We start from the raw sequence: 14579 nt of genomic DNA on the forward strand, positions 1-14579 counted from the left end.
AAATTAATTAAAAAAATATATAAAATATTTTAAATATTTCCAGTTCTCCAAATAAAACTTCCAAAAATAATAACAGTTTTGCCTGTAAAAACTAAAAACTAAATAAAAGTTAATTAGTTTAGTAGATTTAAAGCAATTCTATTTAAAAAGTAAAGTAAAAAAATAAAAAAGATATTGATATTTAAAGAAACATTAAAGAATCTTATTAAAATAAAAACTAAAAAATGTATTTAAAAAATAATGAAAGCTAATAACAATAAATTTTTACTTAAAATAATTTTAAAAATTAATAATAATATAATATTTAAGAAAACTTATATACTAATAAAATTTAAGAAGATTTTATTTAATAATAAAAGAAATTAAATATCTAATTAATTGATAATAATTAATTAAATAACTTACAATCTTAATAAAAATTTAATAACAATTAATTATATTTATTAAGTTCAAATTAACTAATTTATTTTTATTAAAAACTTGTTAATAAAGCGAAGTATATTCATATTTGAAAAATCAAATAATTAACTATTACTTGTTTATATTTTATAAAAACTCAATCAAAGTACAATAAAAAAGGTCATCAACTGTTTTTTCTAGACTTAACTTTTTTTTTTGATTTAATTTTTATAATAAATTACTGAAAAAAATGTTATCAAATATTATATTATTATCTATTTAAGATGCTTTTTTATTTTTAAAATATACTTATTTTATTTTATTTAAAAAAAAAACAAAAAAAACAAACAAACAAATTTTAAAGTCTTTTGACTTTTTTTTTTTTACATTTATATATATTATGTATGTATATTATTTAGTTTTAACTAAGTAAAAATAAATTTGATTAGAGAAATTATAAAATATAGAGATTTAATATAAAAATTACATACTTATATAATTTTAATATTTATAAAAAGATATTAACTACATAAATCTTAAAGTTTTATATATTTATTTTTATCATTTTTTTTTTATAATAAACTTTTTTAAAAAAAAAAAACCAAAAATTCAATTATTTGTCGACTTTGTTTTTTTTTTTTTAAATAATAAATTAAAGAAAAAAAAATATACTAAATAGTATTTTTATATTATAAGATTAACTTTAAGATTTTAAACTATTATTAACTTAATATTTAATTTTTTATTATAATAATTAAAGATACTCTTTATATTAAATTTATTTTTATTTCTTAAAGGAAATTTAAATGTATATCTTAGGATTTAAACTATATTCTAAATAACTTATTTTTACTGACTCTATAACATATTAAGGGACATTTTGTTATTTTATAGCTTTTCCTTTTCAATATGGGTAATTTCTTTCGTATTTGTTCCTCGTAGAGTAATACATTTTATTTATTATTATTTTTGTTATAAACAATTTTTTTGTTATTTTAAACAGGAATAAAAAAAATAATTAAGATATCTATTTGTTATAATTAATTATATTATTGAATTTATTAAAATAAATATATGTTTTTATTTTCATTATATTATAAAAATCATGTATAAAAATATTTATAAATAAATAAATCTTTATACGTATTAAAAAAATTATTTTAGTAGTAAATACTTAAAAATAAAAATCTTTATAAAATGAATCATTAACTTAATCAAAATGAGATAATTTTAAAACTATCAGAAGTATAAAAAAATAAACTAAATACTATCTATAATTATAAAATAAAAATTATCCAATATATTTATTTCCTACTAAATATATTATTTATATTAAAAAAGGAATTATAAAAAGAACAAAATAAGAACTAGCAATTATTGATAATAATTCAATAGTTAAAATAGCAAATATAAAATTAACAATTATTAATTAATGAACAAAATACAAAATTAACTGAAAATAAATAAAAGGAGAAATAATAATGTAATACAGAGATATAAATATAACATAAATACTAAAATACATAAGAAAATCATGAAAATAGTTCATATTATTATACAGAAATAGACAATAAATCTTATGAAAAAATAAATCCTTTTTAATTATTTAGATGTCCAAAAAAATTAAGTTTTAAATAATATTTTTATATTTTTCTTTTTTTTTTTAAAAAAAAAAAAAAAAGTAAAAGGAATAGTTAATTTAAATAGATCAATTGAAAATTAAGATGAAATAAAAATAAATAATTAAGAAGAATAACTTAATTTAAATATTCCTTTTTCGAATTTTTTAATAATAGGATGTGATAAGTAAAATATTATTGAATAATTAGATAATCAAAACATTGATTTTGGAATAATACAACCAAAAATATTATTCTAATTAGATAATTAATAATAAAACATAGAATAATTTGCTTTTCCTTTTGGAATTGAACTTAAAAAATTCAAAATAAATTAAAAGAATATATCAAGTATAAAAGATATTATTTTTACTCCTCCAAAAATTGACTTAGCAGATAAGTTTTTTTTTTTTACTACAAAAAGTAATATCGAAGACGTTAAACATCCTATTTTGAATGCAGCAAATCCAGATAACTTATTATATTATACATGTTTAAGGGTTAAAGATTATAATGAAACAGTAATTTAAATATGTATATTTTATTATTTATTAAATTAAGATAAAATATTATATTTATATATATAATTTTTTTTTTTAAAAAAAAAAGACTTAAAATGAAGAATATTTTAATAAAATTAATTGGATGAATAGGACTTTTTGGAGAAACGCAAAAGTTTATTGTTTTGTAAGTTATTATCCAATTTTTTTCTTTATTTTCTTAATTATTATCTTCTATTGTTACTTAAATTAAACTTTCGAGATTAGAAAAGCTCTCTGATATAGAAAAAAATGATAAGCTTTTATATGAAATCGATAGTGATTATGCCCTTAAAATTATTGATAGAGAAATGCTTTTAAAATGGTAAAAACAATATATATTTGATTTTGAGAAAATACTAGAATTTAATGATCATTATGCAAAATTTTCATATTAAATTACTGACGAATTAAAAATTATTAATAAAAGTTTCAGTTTTTCCGTACCTTCTACTATAACAGCTTTAAATTTAGACACTTTTTTATATATTTTATTTGCTATTTTAAACGAATAATATATTATTTTTGTAAGCTAAAATATTTCTTTATTAACAAAAGCTATGTATGTAAAAAAAATTAAAATAAAATAATTCAATATATAATTTTATATAATAGAGCTTGCTTTTAAGCACTTATTTACCCTTTTAAATGGCCTCATCCTATAATTTATACTCTCCCAGAAAATCTACTTGTTTTACTATAATCTCCTATTCCTATGATTATTGGGTTAAATAGATATAGTAAATATTTAATTGATTAATAAATAACTGAATTTTATCCTTAATATATTTATGTTTTGCTTGATGAAGGATGTATTCTAACTGAAAATACTAAGTTTTATAATAATTATTTAAAATATAAACCATCTTTAAATATTAAAAATAATATTAATTAATTTTATAAATCTAATAATCCTGATTGTGGAAAAGAAAGCATTTACAAACTTAATTCATTTAATAAAATTTAATGTAGAAAAAGTTAACCTAAACATTTCTTTAATGAACATGAAGAGCATTTATATGAAAGCTTCATTTAAGTTGTTAGAGGCTAAATTCAAATTAATATTATTGATTTATTACCTAAAGTAGCACCTTATGAAGGACAAGTATTATTTTTTTAAATATATATGTATATATACCTTTTAGAATATTGATTATAAATAACTAAGTAAAATAGTAAGTCACAGTTGTAAAAAGGAAGATAAACATTTTTTAAAATAATTTTGTTAGTCTTAAATTTTCTCTTATTATTGCGAGGAATTTTATTGTGATAATTAAGAAAAGAAAAATTAAATAAAAAAAATAATTTAGTGAAAACATTATAAATTTATATTTTATTATATATATAGTTAATAAATATTCACATATACAAAAAAAAAATATGTTTACATCTATTAATTTATGGACATAACTTTTTTATATATATTATGGGGAAATATTCTTATATATATATTATATTTTTATAACAAAAAATCATTATATTTAAAACAAAAAATTATAATAAATTTTTTTTTATATCTTAAAATATTATCACGTGATCATTTTTTTTATTATATAAAACATCGCCAAAATCAATTTACTTTATTTTCAGCTAAAAAATAATAACATTATTCAAACTTACTTAAATACAATTAATGTGAAATACATTCTGTACAATATAGTCTATTTTAGCAATATATATATATCTAAAATACAAATTCTTATATTAATAGTTTAGATATAATTGAAATACAAATTTAATCATTTATATCAAATGTAGCTATTTTTTAAAAAAATTTAGATTAAAAAACATTAAAAAGTCTTGTAAATTATTTAATTATTATTTTTAATAATTTATTTTCGTTAAATAACCTTCGTGTTTATTTTTCTAAACTTTTAAACCAAATACTCTTCCAAGAAATATTCTAGCCCTATATTGAAGTAATATTATGACTTTTTTTGGGATTGTAATATGAAAATATGATGTGTTAAATTTAATATTATTATTAAATATATATAAATAAAAGAAAAATATTTTTTTATAAAATTGTATTAAATTTTTATTAATATATATTTTTTTCAATTATATTATTTTTATTGAATTAATTTTTAGATTTTAATTATTTCTTTTTACTTTTTTATTATTTCGTCTTATTGAATTTTTAATTAGTTACTTTGTGTTTCTATATTTTATATTATATTTAGCTTCTATTCTTCTAGATCTTCTTCATCCAAAATTAGTTTAGTTCTTTTTTTAGGAATCCAAGAAACATCAAGCTTTTATATTTTTAACCATATATAAGATTCATCTCCATTATATTCGGTAACTTCTTTAAATTTTAAATAAGCTTAATAAAATACATAATTCCACATTTTATGATATATCTTATTTTTTGTTAAATATATTTATATATATATATAATAAAAAAAAATAAAAAAGTTTCTTTTTAGTGTATACTTTAGTATGTTTAGTAAATCCTCCCAAATCACTTCCTCTATCAAGTGTTTATCTATCTAAACCACATATAAAGCAATATTTTTTTTAATCAATATCTCTTCTTTCGATTTTCTTTTTGAGTTCTCTAAATTTATCAATAACAAGTCCTCCCATCATATTAATAAGAATAAGAACTAGAAGAATGTTTAGAATATTATCATAAGCGAATCTTGTAAAATATTCTAACTTTAAACTATGATCTACACCAACATAATCATCTGCATTTTCTATAATTTTTAATGTTTTTTAGTCTTAAAGAAATGTCCCTATTTTATATATAATTTATTATTAAATAAGATTTAATTTTTTTAAAATAAAAACCTACTGCCCCTGTATTTTTAAAAGTATAATCAAAAGTAATAAAATAACATCTATAAAAACTTGAACAGTTATTATCAGGATATTAATCGTAAAAAAATATATAAGAAATCATTGTAAAATAATACTCGAGAATAAAAAAAAACAAAAAAGAATAGGCCATTTCAACTCTAGGTTCATATATTGATTTAATAACATTTATAAGAATTTCAGAACGCAAAAACTCACATAAAAGTCCACTATAAAGAAAAGGATGTAAAACTAAACCACCCAAAACAAAACATAATCTAAAGAATTAAAAAATTATGTCAAAATTTTAAAGTAACAAATAAAAAGAGTAGAAAACGTTGTATAAGAATATAAATGCAAATTTAATTATTTCAATTTTTTTTATATTTTTTTTCTTGATTTATGCACATTATATTAAAAAGAAACTCCTCCAAATACCTTATAATATTAAAGGAGCCTTTTTTATGAAATAATATACAACTAAAACACTTATAAAACCTAAATTAACTACTCCAATAGTAATAATTATACTCTCAGTATTTTAATACTCTTTTAAATACATAAATCTCGGATCATAAACTCTTGAGAATTGCAATTATTCTTAATAAATGGAAGAAGAAGGCTTTAAATCTATTGGATTAGGTACAAAATATTTCTAAGAATAAGAGGCTACAATAAGAATGTTAATTGCAATATTAAATAAGAAAGCTATACTTTCTAAAAGTTTATGATTTCCAATAATAAATCCAATTATTTTATAATTATTCATTAATCTTCTTATACGTTCCTCATGTGCCATTGTCTTCACTAAAATTTCAGATTAATCAAATAAATATGTAATTTTGGCTTTTGATGATGTGCGATCAACTTCGTTATTAAAATCATCTTTCTGTTCATTTGCTAAAGCAAAGCATAAAGGAATTTTGGGAAAATAAATGGTTTATAATTCATTATCTCGTATTATTTCTATTTAAATCGTCTTTTCTTTAAAAAAATATAAAGCGCTTTATAAAAGTTCTTTTTTCTCTTGTTTTTTTCTTTATTTTTGGAGTTCTTTATTTCCTTTATTGTCAACTAATTTATTTACATTATTTTTAAATTCCTTTTTATTTTATTTTTATATTATTTAAATTTATTTTATTTACTGATAATAAGCCTTTACTAAATTTTGTAAATTTTCCGAAAAAATTAATTCCTTTTTAATCTTTAAAATTAAACTCTTATTCTTATTTAAATTCATTTAAAATTTAATTTAAATTAATTTCTTCTTCATTTTCCTTATTTTCTTCATCTTCTTTTTCATTTTAAAAACCTTCCAAATTTTATAATCTTTGACAATTTACATAAAGTTAAATCAAAATATATAAAAAAAAACCATTTTCAATAATAAATTCAAATTTTTCTTCATTTTAATCATTAAAATCGATTTCTTATTCAATTTTATTAAAAAGATTATCGTTATAATCTCCTTAACCATATTTTTTATATAAAAAATATACTCTAATAAAATTATTAACTAAAACTTATATGGGAATTACCCTCATAATTCTTTCAATATACTAATTTTTATCCATATTGCATTCTAAAATACTCATTATACATATTAAACATTTGAATTTTATTTTGGCAAGTAATCCTGGATGAATTTCAATTTTTTTTTAAATTATATTATTATTATAATAATGATAATTATTAACATTATTATTATTATTATTATTATTATTATTATTATTATTATTATTATTTATTTCAATATTTTATTATTTTTAATTTTATTTTTTTTATAAAATTTCTTAGTTTTCTATTTTTTCTTCATTTTATGTTATTATATTATTTTCAAACGTATAGTTTTCTGTGTTTATTCTTTTTTATTCTATAAAAATAGTGTTTTTCTTTCTTTATGTAATATTTTCTTCTTCTTCTTCTTCATTTATTGTTTTTTATTTTGTATTCATTTCTGTATTGTTTTCTTTTTATATTATATATATTTTTTCATCTTCATTCAATACTTATACTATATATTCCAAAAACTTGGCATTTAAAACTGTTTCTTAATTTCCTTTACAAGGCCCTTATACAAATTCTGTTATAGTATCAAAACATTGTTCGATTTATGAATATGTCTATGTACTTATTTGATAAGACATTAATAGGTTCATTGTATTTTCTACTAAATCATAGGATGTTTTAGAATTTCTTTATTTTCTTATATATTCCTGTAAATCTATAAAATGTCCTTCACAAAAAAGTTTCATTAAACATAAAGTTTTTATTATTATTTAATCTGATTTAGAACCTGTTAAAATATTATGTCGTTTTATTATCGAATTAAGAATACAATTTATTTTAAAAAATAGCTTTTCACTGTTTGATTAGGCACATAAATATTCATATATTGTTTTTTAAACTGTTTTATTACCTCCTTTAAGGATTAAATTTATGAATTTTAACAATAAATTTCTAAAAAAATATATATATATATATATATATATATATATATATATTTTTATATTTATATTATTTTATTTTTTTTACAAATAATTAGAATCATATTCTCCTTCTTCCCAAAAAAGTGTTAATGAAATTTTTGTAGCATTTAATTTATTTAATTAAATTTATCTTTATATTAATATTGTTTTTTTATTTCTTCTACTTCTAAATTTTATAGATCCTTTCTCTCTTCAATATTAGATAATATTTCTATTTTATCAGAGAACTTTATAATATCGCAAAATAACTTTATTACAAATAATATCGTACTTTTTTGCACATTTTTTTGTTTCCAATATTCTAAAAAGTTTAGAATTTTTCCTAAAATATCATTAGATTCTAAAATAATGTCTTTTTGGTTTTAATTTTTAGTTTTTCCAAACATATTTTTGATATTAAGAATACTTAAAGGTAAAATATATCTATCTTATTTCAATAATTTTTTAATATTATTGTTTTTTTTCCTAAGTCTTTAACATATTACCAACATTCCATTTACAAGTTATAATTTTATTAATCATATTATTTATTGTCTAGTTTTTAAACAGAATTTTTATTTTTTAATCATGTTATTAGGATTAAGTAATATGGCTATTTTTTGTTTTATAGATTTAATTTTAGTTGAAAAATCTTTTCTAACATTCTATAATGTAATATCATCTCCAACCTCAGTATAGGATAATTAAGAAAAATATTAATTTTTTATTGGAGAAATTAAAGTTTATTCAGCTTTTTGATTTCCTAGACTTAATCCAAAAATACTATTAAAAATTTATATTTACTTTTCAATTTCAATTTCTACTTAGAAATCCTTTAGTGTGTATATTTACTTAAATAGATCATTCATTAAGTTTGCAAATTAATAAATTTTCTCTTGGTATATTAAGTCTTTACTTTTTTATGAATATTATAAGTCTTTTAAATGTTATTATGTATAGTAATTAAATAAAGGCAAAAACTTATCTAAAATATAATATTTTCCTTAATATGATTAATAGTTCATTAATTACAATTATTCGTTTGTAATTATATCTATAAATATATTAGTATATTAATAAAATTAATCTTAAAAAGGTTTTGAAGATACAAAGCATAGCAGTAAATCACATATCGCGCCTTTTAAAATAAAGTTTTGTATACTTTTTTTTTTATTTTTAAATATAATAATTATATATAAATATATACATATATATATAAAATTAATATACGAATTTTAAGTATTTTAATATAAATATTTTAATAAATTATTTGCAGTGACTTAATAACTAATATTATTTATTAAATATATATCTAATTAATCTCTTAAAGCTCTTTATATTATTATCGTAAATTTTTCTTTGTATTCTTATTAATCAATATCTATTATATAAAATTTCTAATGAAGTTTTTACTTTTTTTCTTTTGGTTTAAAAGGCTATTTTATTTTTATATCAAATAATATATTTTTTTATAATTTTTTATACATTTATTCTACTTGCTTTATTATTATCAAATAAAGCCTAAAGTATGGATTTTTAAATTCTAGTACAATCATCTTAATAATCTTACTAATTTTATATAATATTAATGATTATATCATAAATATCTAAAAATTGAGTGTATTATCCGTGAATAGATATTAATTCGACAAAATATAATAAATCATTTTTATCTATATTTTATAAAACGTTAAAATTATCTTTCAATATTTCTTACATAAATTCGACTTATCCAATATTTATTTTTTTATAATTTTATAATTGCCTGAAGTATTAATTAAAAAATAATCTTATTAATTTAAAAAAGTAAACAAAACAAAAAATTAACTTTTATTATTATTGATTTTTACGTTTAATTTTCTGTATTATATTTACACATTTGGCTTAAAATTGTAAATGAAATCATTAAAACTTTAAGAATGTTTTCATTATATATTTGTTTATTTTCAAGAACATCTAAACCTTTTTCAATAAGTTAATAAATGCATTGATTACCTCCTATACAAGAGAATATATTTTAAACCATTTTTGTTTTATTACTTTTAATTAATTTTTTTTTAAAAAAAATAATTATATGCCTATAGAGATATAATTACATATCTAAATTATCTTTTTTAAAAATACTTTCTATATTAAATAATTTAACAATTGTTTCTTGTATTTATTCATATTCTTTAGGAAAATTTGTATAATCATCAATATTAAGCCATACATTACTATTTGAAGTGAGATTTTTAAGCATTTTTATTTAAGATTTTAAATTAATATAGATAATTTTATCTTTTTCTTAGAATAATAATTCCAATTAATTTATATATTTTATAAATTCTTCTTTTTGATTTAAACATTTGTTAATCAAATTGAGTAAGCTTTTTTTTAATTCATCATATTGTGTATTATAAAAGGAAAATAAAAGAATTTCTAAAAATGGTCTATTTAAAATTTCATCAAATTATCTAAGATAGTATTTAGATTCTGTGAAATTTTTAATTTTTTCTTATTTTACTTATTATCCTATTTAAGTTAATCCAGAAGGTAAAACGAAAATAATTTCTTCTTCAATTTTATGAAATTCATCTTTTTTGAAATTAATAAGTTTCTTTTAAAATATATTTTTTTTATTTTTTTATTTTTCTAAAAAAAATAAAATAAAATAAATATTTTTATTTATTTTTACATTTCTAAATAAACAAATTAAATTTTCTATAAAAAAATCTTATCTCAAATCTAATAAATAAATAAAAAAATCACAAATTTTTATTTTTATTTAATTTTCTTATTCAAAATACTCATTTTCTTCTTTAAATGAATAAGTTTTATTAACATATCTTTATAATACTTTATTTAGATTTTATATTTTATATAAAATACTATCTTATATCACTAAACTTTAATATCCACCACGTTCTATATTTTCATTTTCATTATTATTTACTTAATCAAGAGAGCTTTCTTTTTATAATAAAAAATCAGAAGAAGCTCTTTATTTAAAAAAAATTTTCTTATGTTTATTATTTGTTTGATTTTATTTATTAAACTCCTCATATTTTCTTTTTAAGTTGAGCTTTTTTACTTCAGAAAAATAAATATAATCAAATTCTAGTATAATGGCAAGAACTTTTATTAATCTTTCTATATTTTTGAAGTATTATTCTTGATTTTATTCATTAACAGAAAACTAATTAAATTAAAGCATTTTTAATAAAGTATTTATTGCTTCATACATAAAATTATCATATATAATATTTTATTAAGAACAATATAAGTTTTCTATTTTACTTTCTAAATATTCAATTAATATTTTTTTTAAAATCTCTAATTACTGACTTTCTTATTCTTATTTTTTTCTTTCATTATTGTTTAATTTAATCAAAACATTACATTTCTTTATTATTTTACTTATTGTACTTGTTAATAAATTTCTCATTTAACTTTATAAAATAGCTTATTATTTTTTTAAATCAATTTTTAAAGTACGAACTAAATTAGGAACAGCAAGTTTTTAGTTTGGATATTTATTTATATGAAGCGATGATATCATACGTAAAAATATGGCACATAAATAATTATCTATATTTACATTTTTTATTATAAATTCAACACATGTATTTAACTTAAATATTTACTAAAATTAATTATATGCATTTTAATTCCGGTCTTTACATAGACTTGAATATAAGTCTAATTAGTTTTTGAAATATTTATATTATTTTTCTTTTAATAAAGTTGATAATAACTTTTTTATTTGTTTTTTTTATTTTTTAATAATTATATTTTTTTACTTAGTTTTCTTCCATAAATTTTTATAAGGGTATTTCTTTTACTTTGTTTTTTTCATCTTTTAATCTTAGTATAAATTCGTTTTTTTCTTTATCTAAACATATCTAATAAAAATAATCTAGAAAATTTCCTATTGTATTAAATATCTTTTTTTTATTTATTTTATTAAGTAATAATATATATATATATATAGTGAAAAAATAAATTAATACTTAATTAAAAATGTATTATTAATTGTTATATATTGCTTTATTATTAAGGACACAGCAGTTTCTTAAAAAATAAAGAACTCCGTTCATTTAATATCTTGGAAACTATCCTATTTTTTGAATAATTTATTGTAATATATTTTATGAATCTATCGTATTTAATAATCTTTAATTATTTAACATATTTTATAATATGTTAAAATTCTTACAGAAAATATCATTAATAGTTTAACAAACGAAATCTCCATATCCAATATGAGGTAATAAAATATGAATAAATTTGAAAATATACAATTAGTTTTATTCATTTAATTTACAAATTTATTTCAAAACAATATATAATTTATAAGATAATCCATATTTTTTGCAAAATAATTCTTTTAAAAACTTCTCATGATATAAAGCTTTTTTTTAAAAAAATATTATAATAATAATAATTTAAAATAATAATAATAATAATAATTTAAAATAATAATAATAATATTAATAATAATAATAATAATAATAATATTTATATATTGTATTCTAAAACTTTGATTTTAATTATTATTATATTCATATTCTATTGGCCATTATTCTTTAGTATAAATATCTAATATATCATGTAAATTATTATTGTTATGTTTTTCAAATTCTTCTTTTGATGGAAATATAAAACTTAATAAAAGTAAAAGTATTCCTAAAACATACTATTCTCTAATTAGCTTTAAATTTTTAAATTTAAAAAAAAATCATAAATTTAAAAATTAAATATATTTAAAAAACAAATTTATATATAAAACATTCTATCTTATTTAACTTGGAAGTCCATATTCTTAAGAAGAGTCAATTAAAGAAATAAGACTATTATTCACATATTATTCAAACTATTTAATAATAAAATTAATATTAGATAGTGTACTTCTAATAGAATTTCTTTCTTTCCAAAGTTGTTCAATTGTTTTACCCTTGATTATATTTAAATTTTTAGTAGCTTTTAAAAATACTGGTAAAGAATACATAAGAAATTTACTATCCCAAGTATCTTCAAAATCAGCTCTTAAAATATTAAAAGTATTGTCTTTGTTAGCTTAATGTTTTAGTTATTTAAAAAAATAAAAAAATAAAAATATACGTTAATTATCTAAAGTTGGTTATTTATTATAAATTTTATTTTCTTGATTTGTATAATAATTATCAATCATATTAATATCTTTCCAACTTATCCACATTCCCGAATGTATATTTTGTATTCTATAAAAATTATAAATACTAACGAATTTCTAATTATTTGCATTATTTTATTAATTTATTATCACAAATTAAAAAAGCGAACCCTTATCATTTTGAGAAGAAAGATCTAATATAAACTAATCCTTTTATATTTAAATAAATAATTAAATTATATTAATTTGAAAAATGCAAATATTTTTATAACATACTTTTTCTTATTTTACTGTCAAATATTTCCCTATACTAAAATTTTTTAATTTAAATTTAGAGTCCAGATATAATATACCACCTTAACTTACATTTTCAGCTTCTATTTTCCATAGACCATTCATGGCTTTATCCTAGACAAACAGAAGGCAATGATTTTAAAATAATTAATTTTTAATTTTATTTATTAAATTATCATTATATTCGATTTCGTATTTTAAAGTTGGATTTAATTCCAAATCTTATTTCCCCATTTCTAAATAAACTTAATTATTTTAACTATTATTTTCAGTTAATTATTTATATTAATCGAATTTTGCTGATACTTAAAATATATTGTTATCTTAAGATTACATATCATTTTATAAATTTAAATTTGACTTTTAATGTAATAGAGTATTAGATTTAATAATTAAATTAGTCTCACTTGCTATATTAACTAACTCTTATGAACGTAATTTGTGATTAGCAGGTTCTCCGTATTTGTTTAAACTTTAAATATCATTTGTTTCTTCGTCCTCATCTTAATTTAAGAGTATTTTATCAAATTTATTGTTTATGTTATTGACTGAAAGACATAACTTTTTGTTTTTTTTAAATATTTTTTTATTCTTTTTTTTTTTTTACATTTAATTCAGATAACTTTAACCAAATTACATCCCCTATTTATAGACATTTTTATTAATTTTAATGTTCTATAAAAGAGTATATATTAACACTTTTTTTTTTTTTTTTAAATTAAAATAAATATATACATCCATCTCCTTGGTATTTCTAAATTTGCATATATTTTTATGTGACTAAAATCTTCTGAAATAGATTTTTGACTTTCTTTTGATTTCTATCCTTAATAATTTGTATATAAATATGGTTTTCTATTATGAATTAAACTTGAACAACATATATTTAATACATCTCTATTCATAACTATATTTGAACGTTATTTTTGTATTTTTAAACATGATATAAATCTAAAAGAACACTTTTCGTTTGGAAAATCTATTAAATTAAAACTATATTTATTAAGTTTTTTATTTTTAAATTTAAAATTAGATTATTTACATATAATTTTCACTTTAATCTTTCTCTAATTAAAGGAATTTCATTGAATTTATATGAACTAAATGAAAACTAGAAGTAAACGAAATTTATGTATCCTTTAATTTATTAAATATTGTAGTATTAGAATTTAATTCTGTAATTAATCCCTATTATAACTATCTTATTTTATCTTTCCGTTTATTAAGAGCTTTATTTTTTTTAAAAAAAAAAATATAAAAAAAAATTAAAAAAATGATATTATTTAATATTTTTTAAAATTATTTTTGTTAATAGGTTTTTAAA

The 14579-nt window shown here is 16.6% G+C and overlaps 2 protein-coding genes across 2 annotated transcripts, besides 8 other annotated features; both read right to left on the reverse strand. All coding sequences in view use genetic code 6, as the record gives it.

The window, feature by feature from the left end:
• The first annotated feature begins 289 nt into the window (after window positions 1-289).
• Window positions 290-358: a microsatellite.
• Window positions 359-4591: 4233 nt separating this feature from the next.
• Window positions 4592-4640: a microsatellite.
• IMG5_162140 (MIR domain protein) lies at window positions 4615-6599 on the reverse strand (the record flags this gene model as incomplete). Its single annotated transcript, XM_004030347.1, has 5 exons — window positions 4615-4920; window positions 4994-5298; window positions 5358-5362; window positions 5479-5637; window positions 6505-6599. The coding sequence occupies 5 exons, from the start codon at window positions 6597-6599 to the stop codon at window positions 4615-4617; spliced, it is 870 nt and encodes a 289-aa protein (XP_004030395.1).
• Window positions 4642-4683: a microsatellite.
• Window positions 6600-7021: 422 nt separating the features above from the next.
• Window positions 7022-7104: a microsatellite.
• Window positions 7105-7827: 723 nt separating this feature from the next.
• Window positions 7828-7877: a microsatellite.
• Window positions 7878-8366: 489 nt separating this feature from the next.
• Window positions 8367-14248, reverse strand: IMG5_162150 (MIR domain protein; the record flags this gene model as incomplete). Its single annotated transcript, XM_004030348.1, has 9 exons — window positions 8367-9348; window positions 9398-9616; window positions 9678-11737; window positions 11820-12220; window positions 12349-12512; window positions 12582-12885; window positions 13069-13661; window positions 13813-13953; window positions 13991-14248. Coding segments are annotated over 9 exons (5121 nt in total), but the record flags the coding sequence as incomplete, so codon positions are not given.
• Window positions 12241-12326: a microsatellite.
• Window positions 12535-12599: a microsatellite.
• A 251-nt stretch (window positions 14249-14499) lies between the features above and the next one.
• Window positions 14500-14529: a microsatellite.
• Window positions 14530-14579: the final 50 nt, after the last annotated feature.

The sequence above is a fragment of the Ichthyophthirius multifiliis genome, assembly GCF_000220395.1.
Source record: "Ichthyophthirius multifiliis unplaced genomic scaffold scaff_1120509251219, whole genome shotgun sequence".
NCBI classification, from domain to species: domain Eukaryota; phylum Ciliophora; class Oligohymenophorea; order Hymenostomatida; genus Ichthyophthirius; species Ichthyophthirius multifiliis.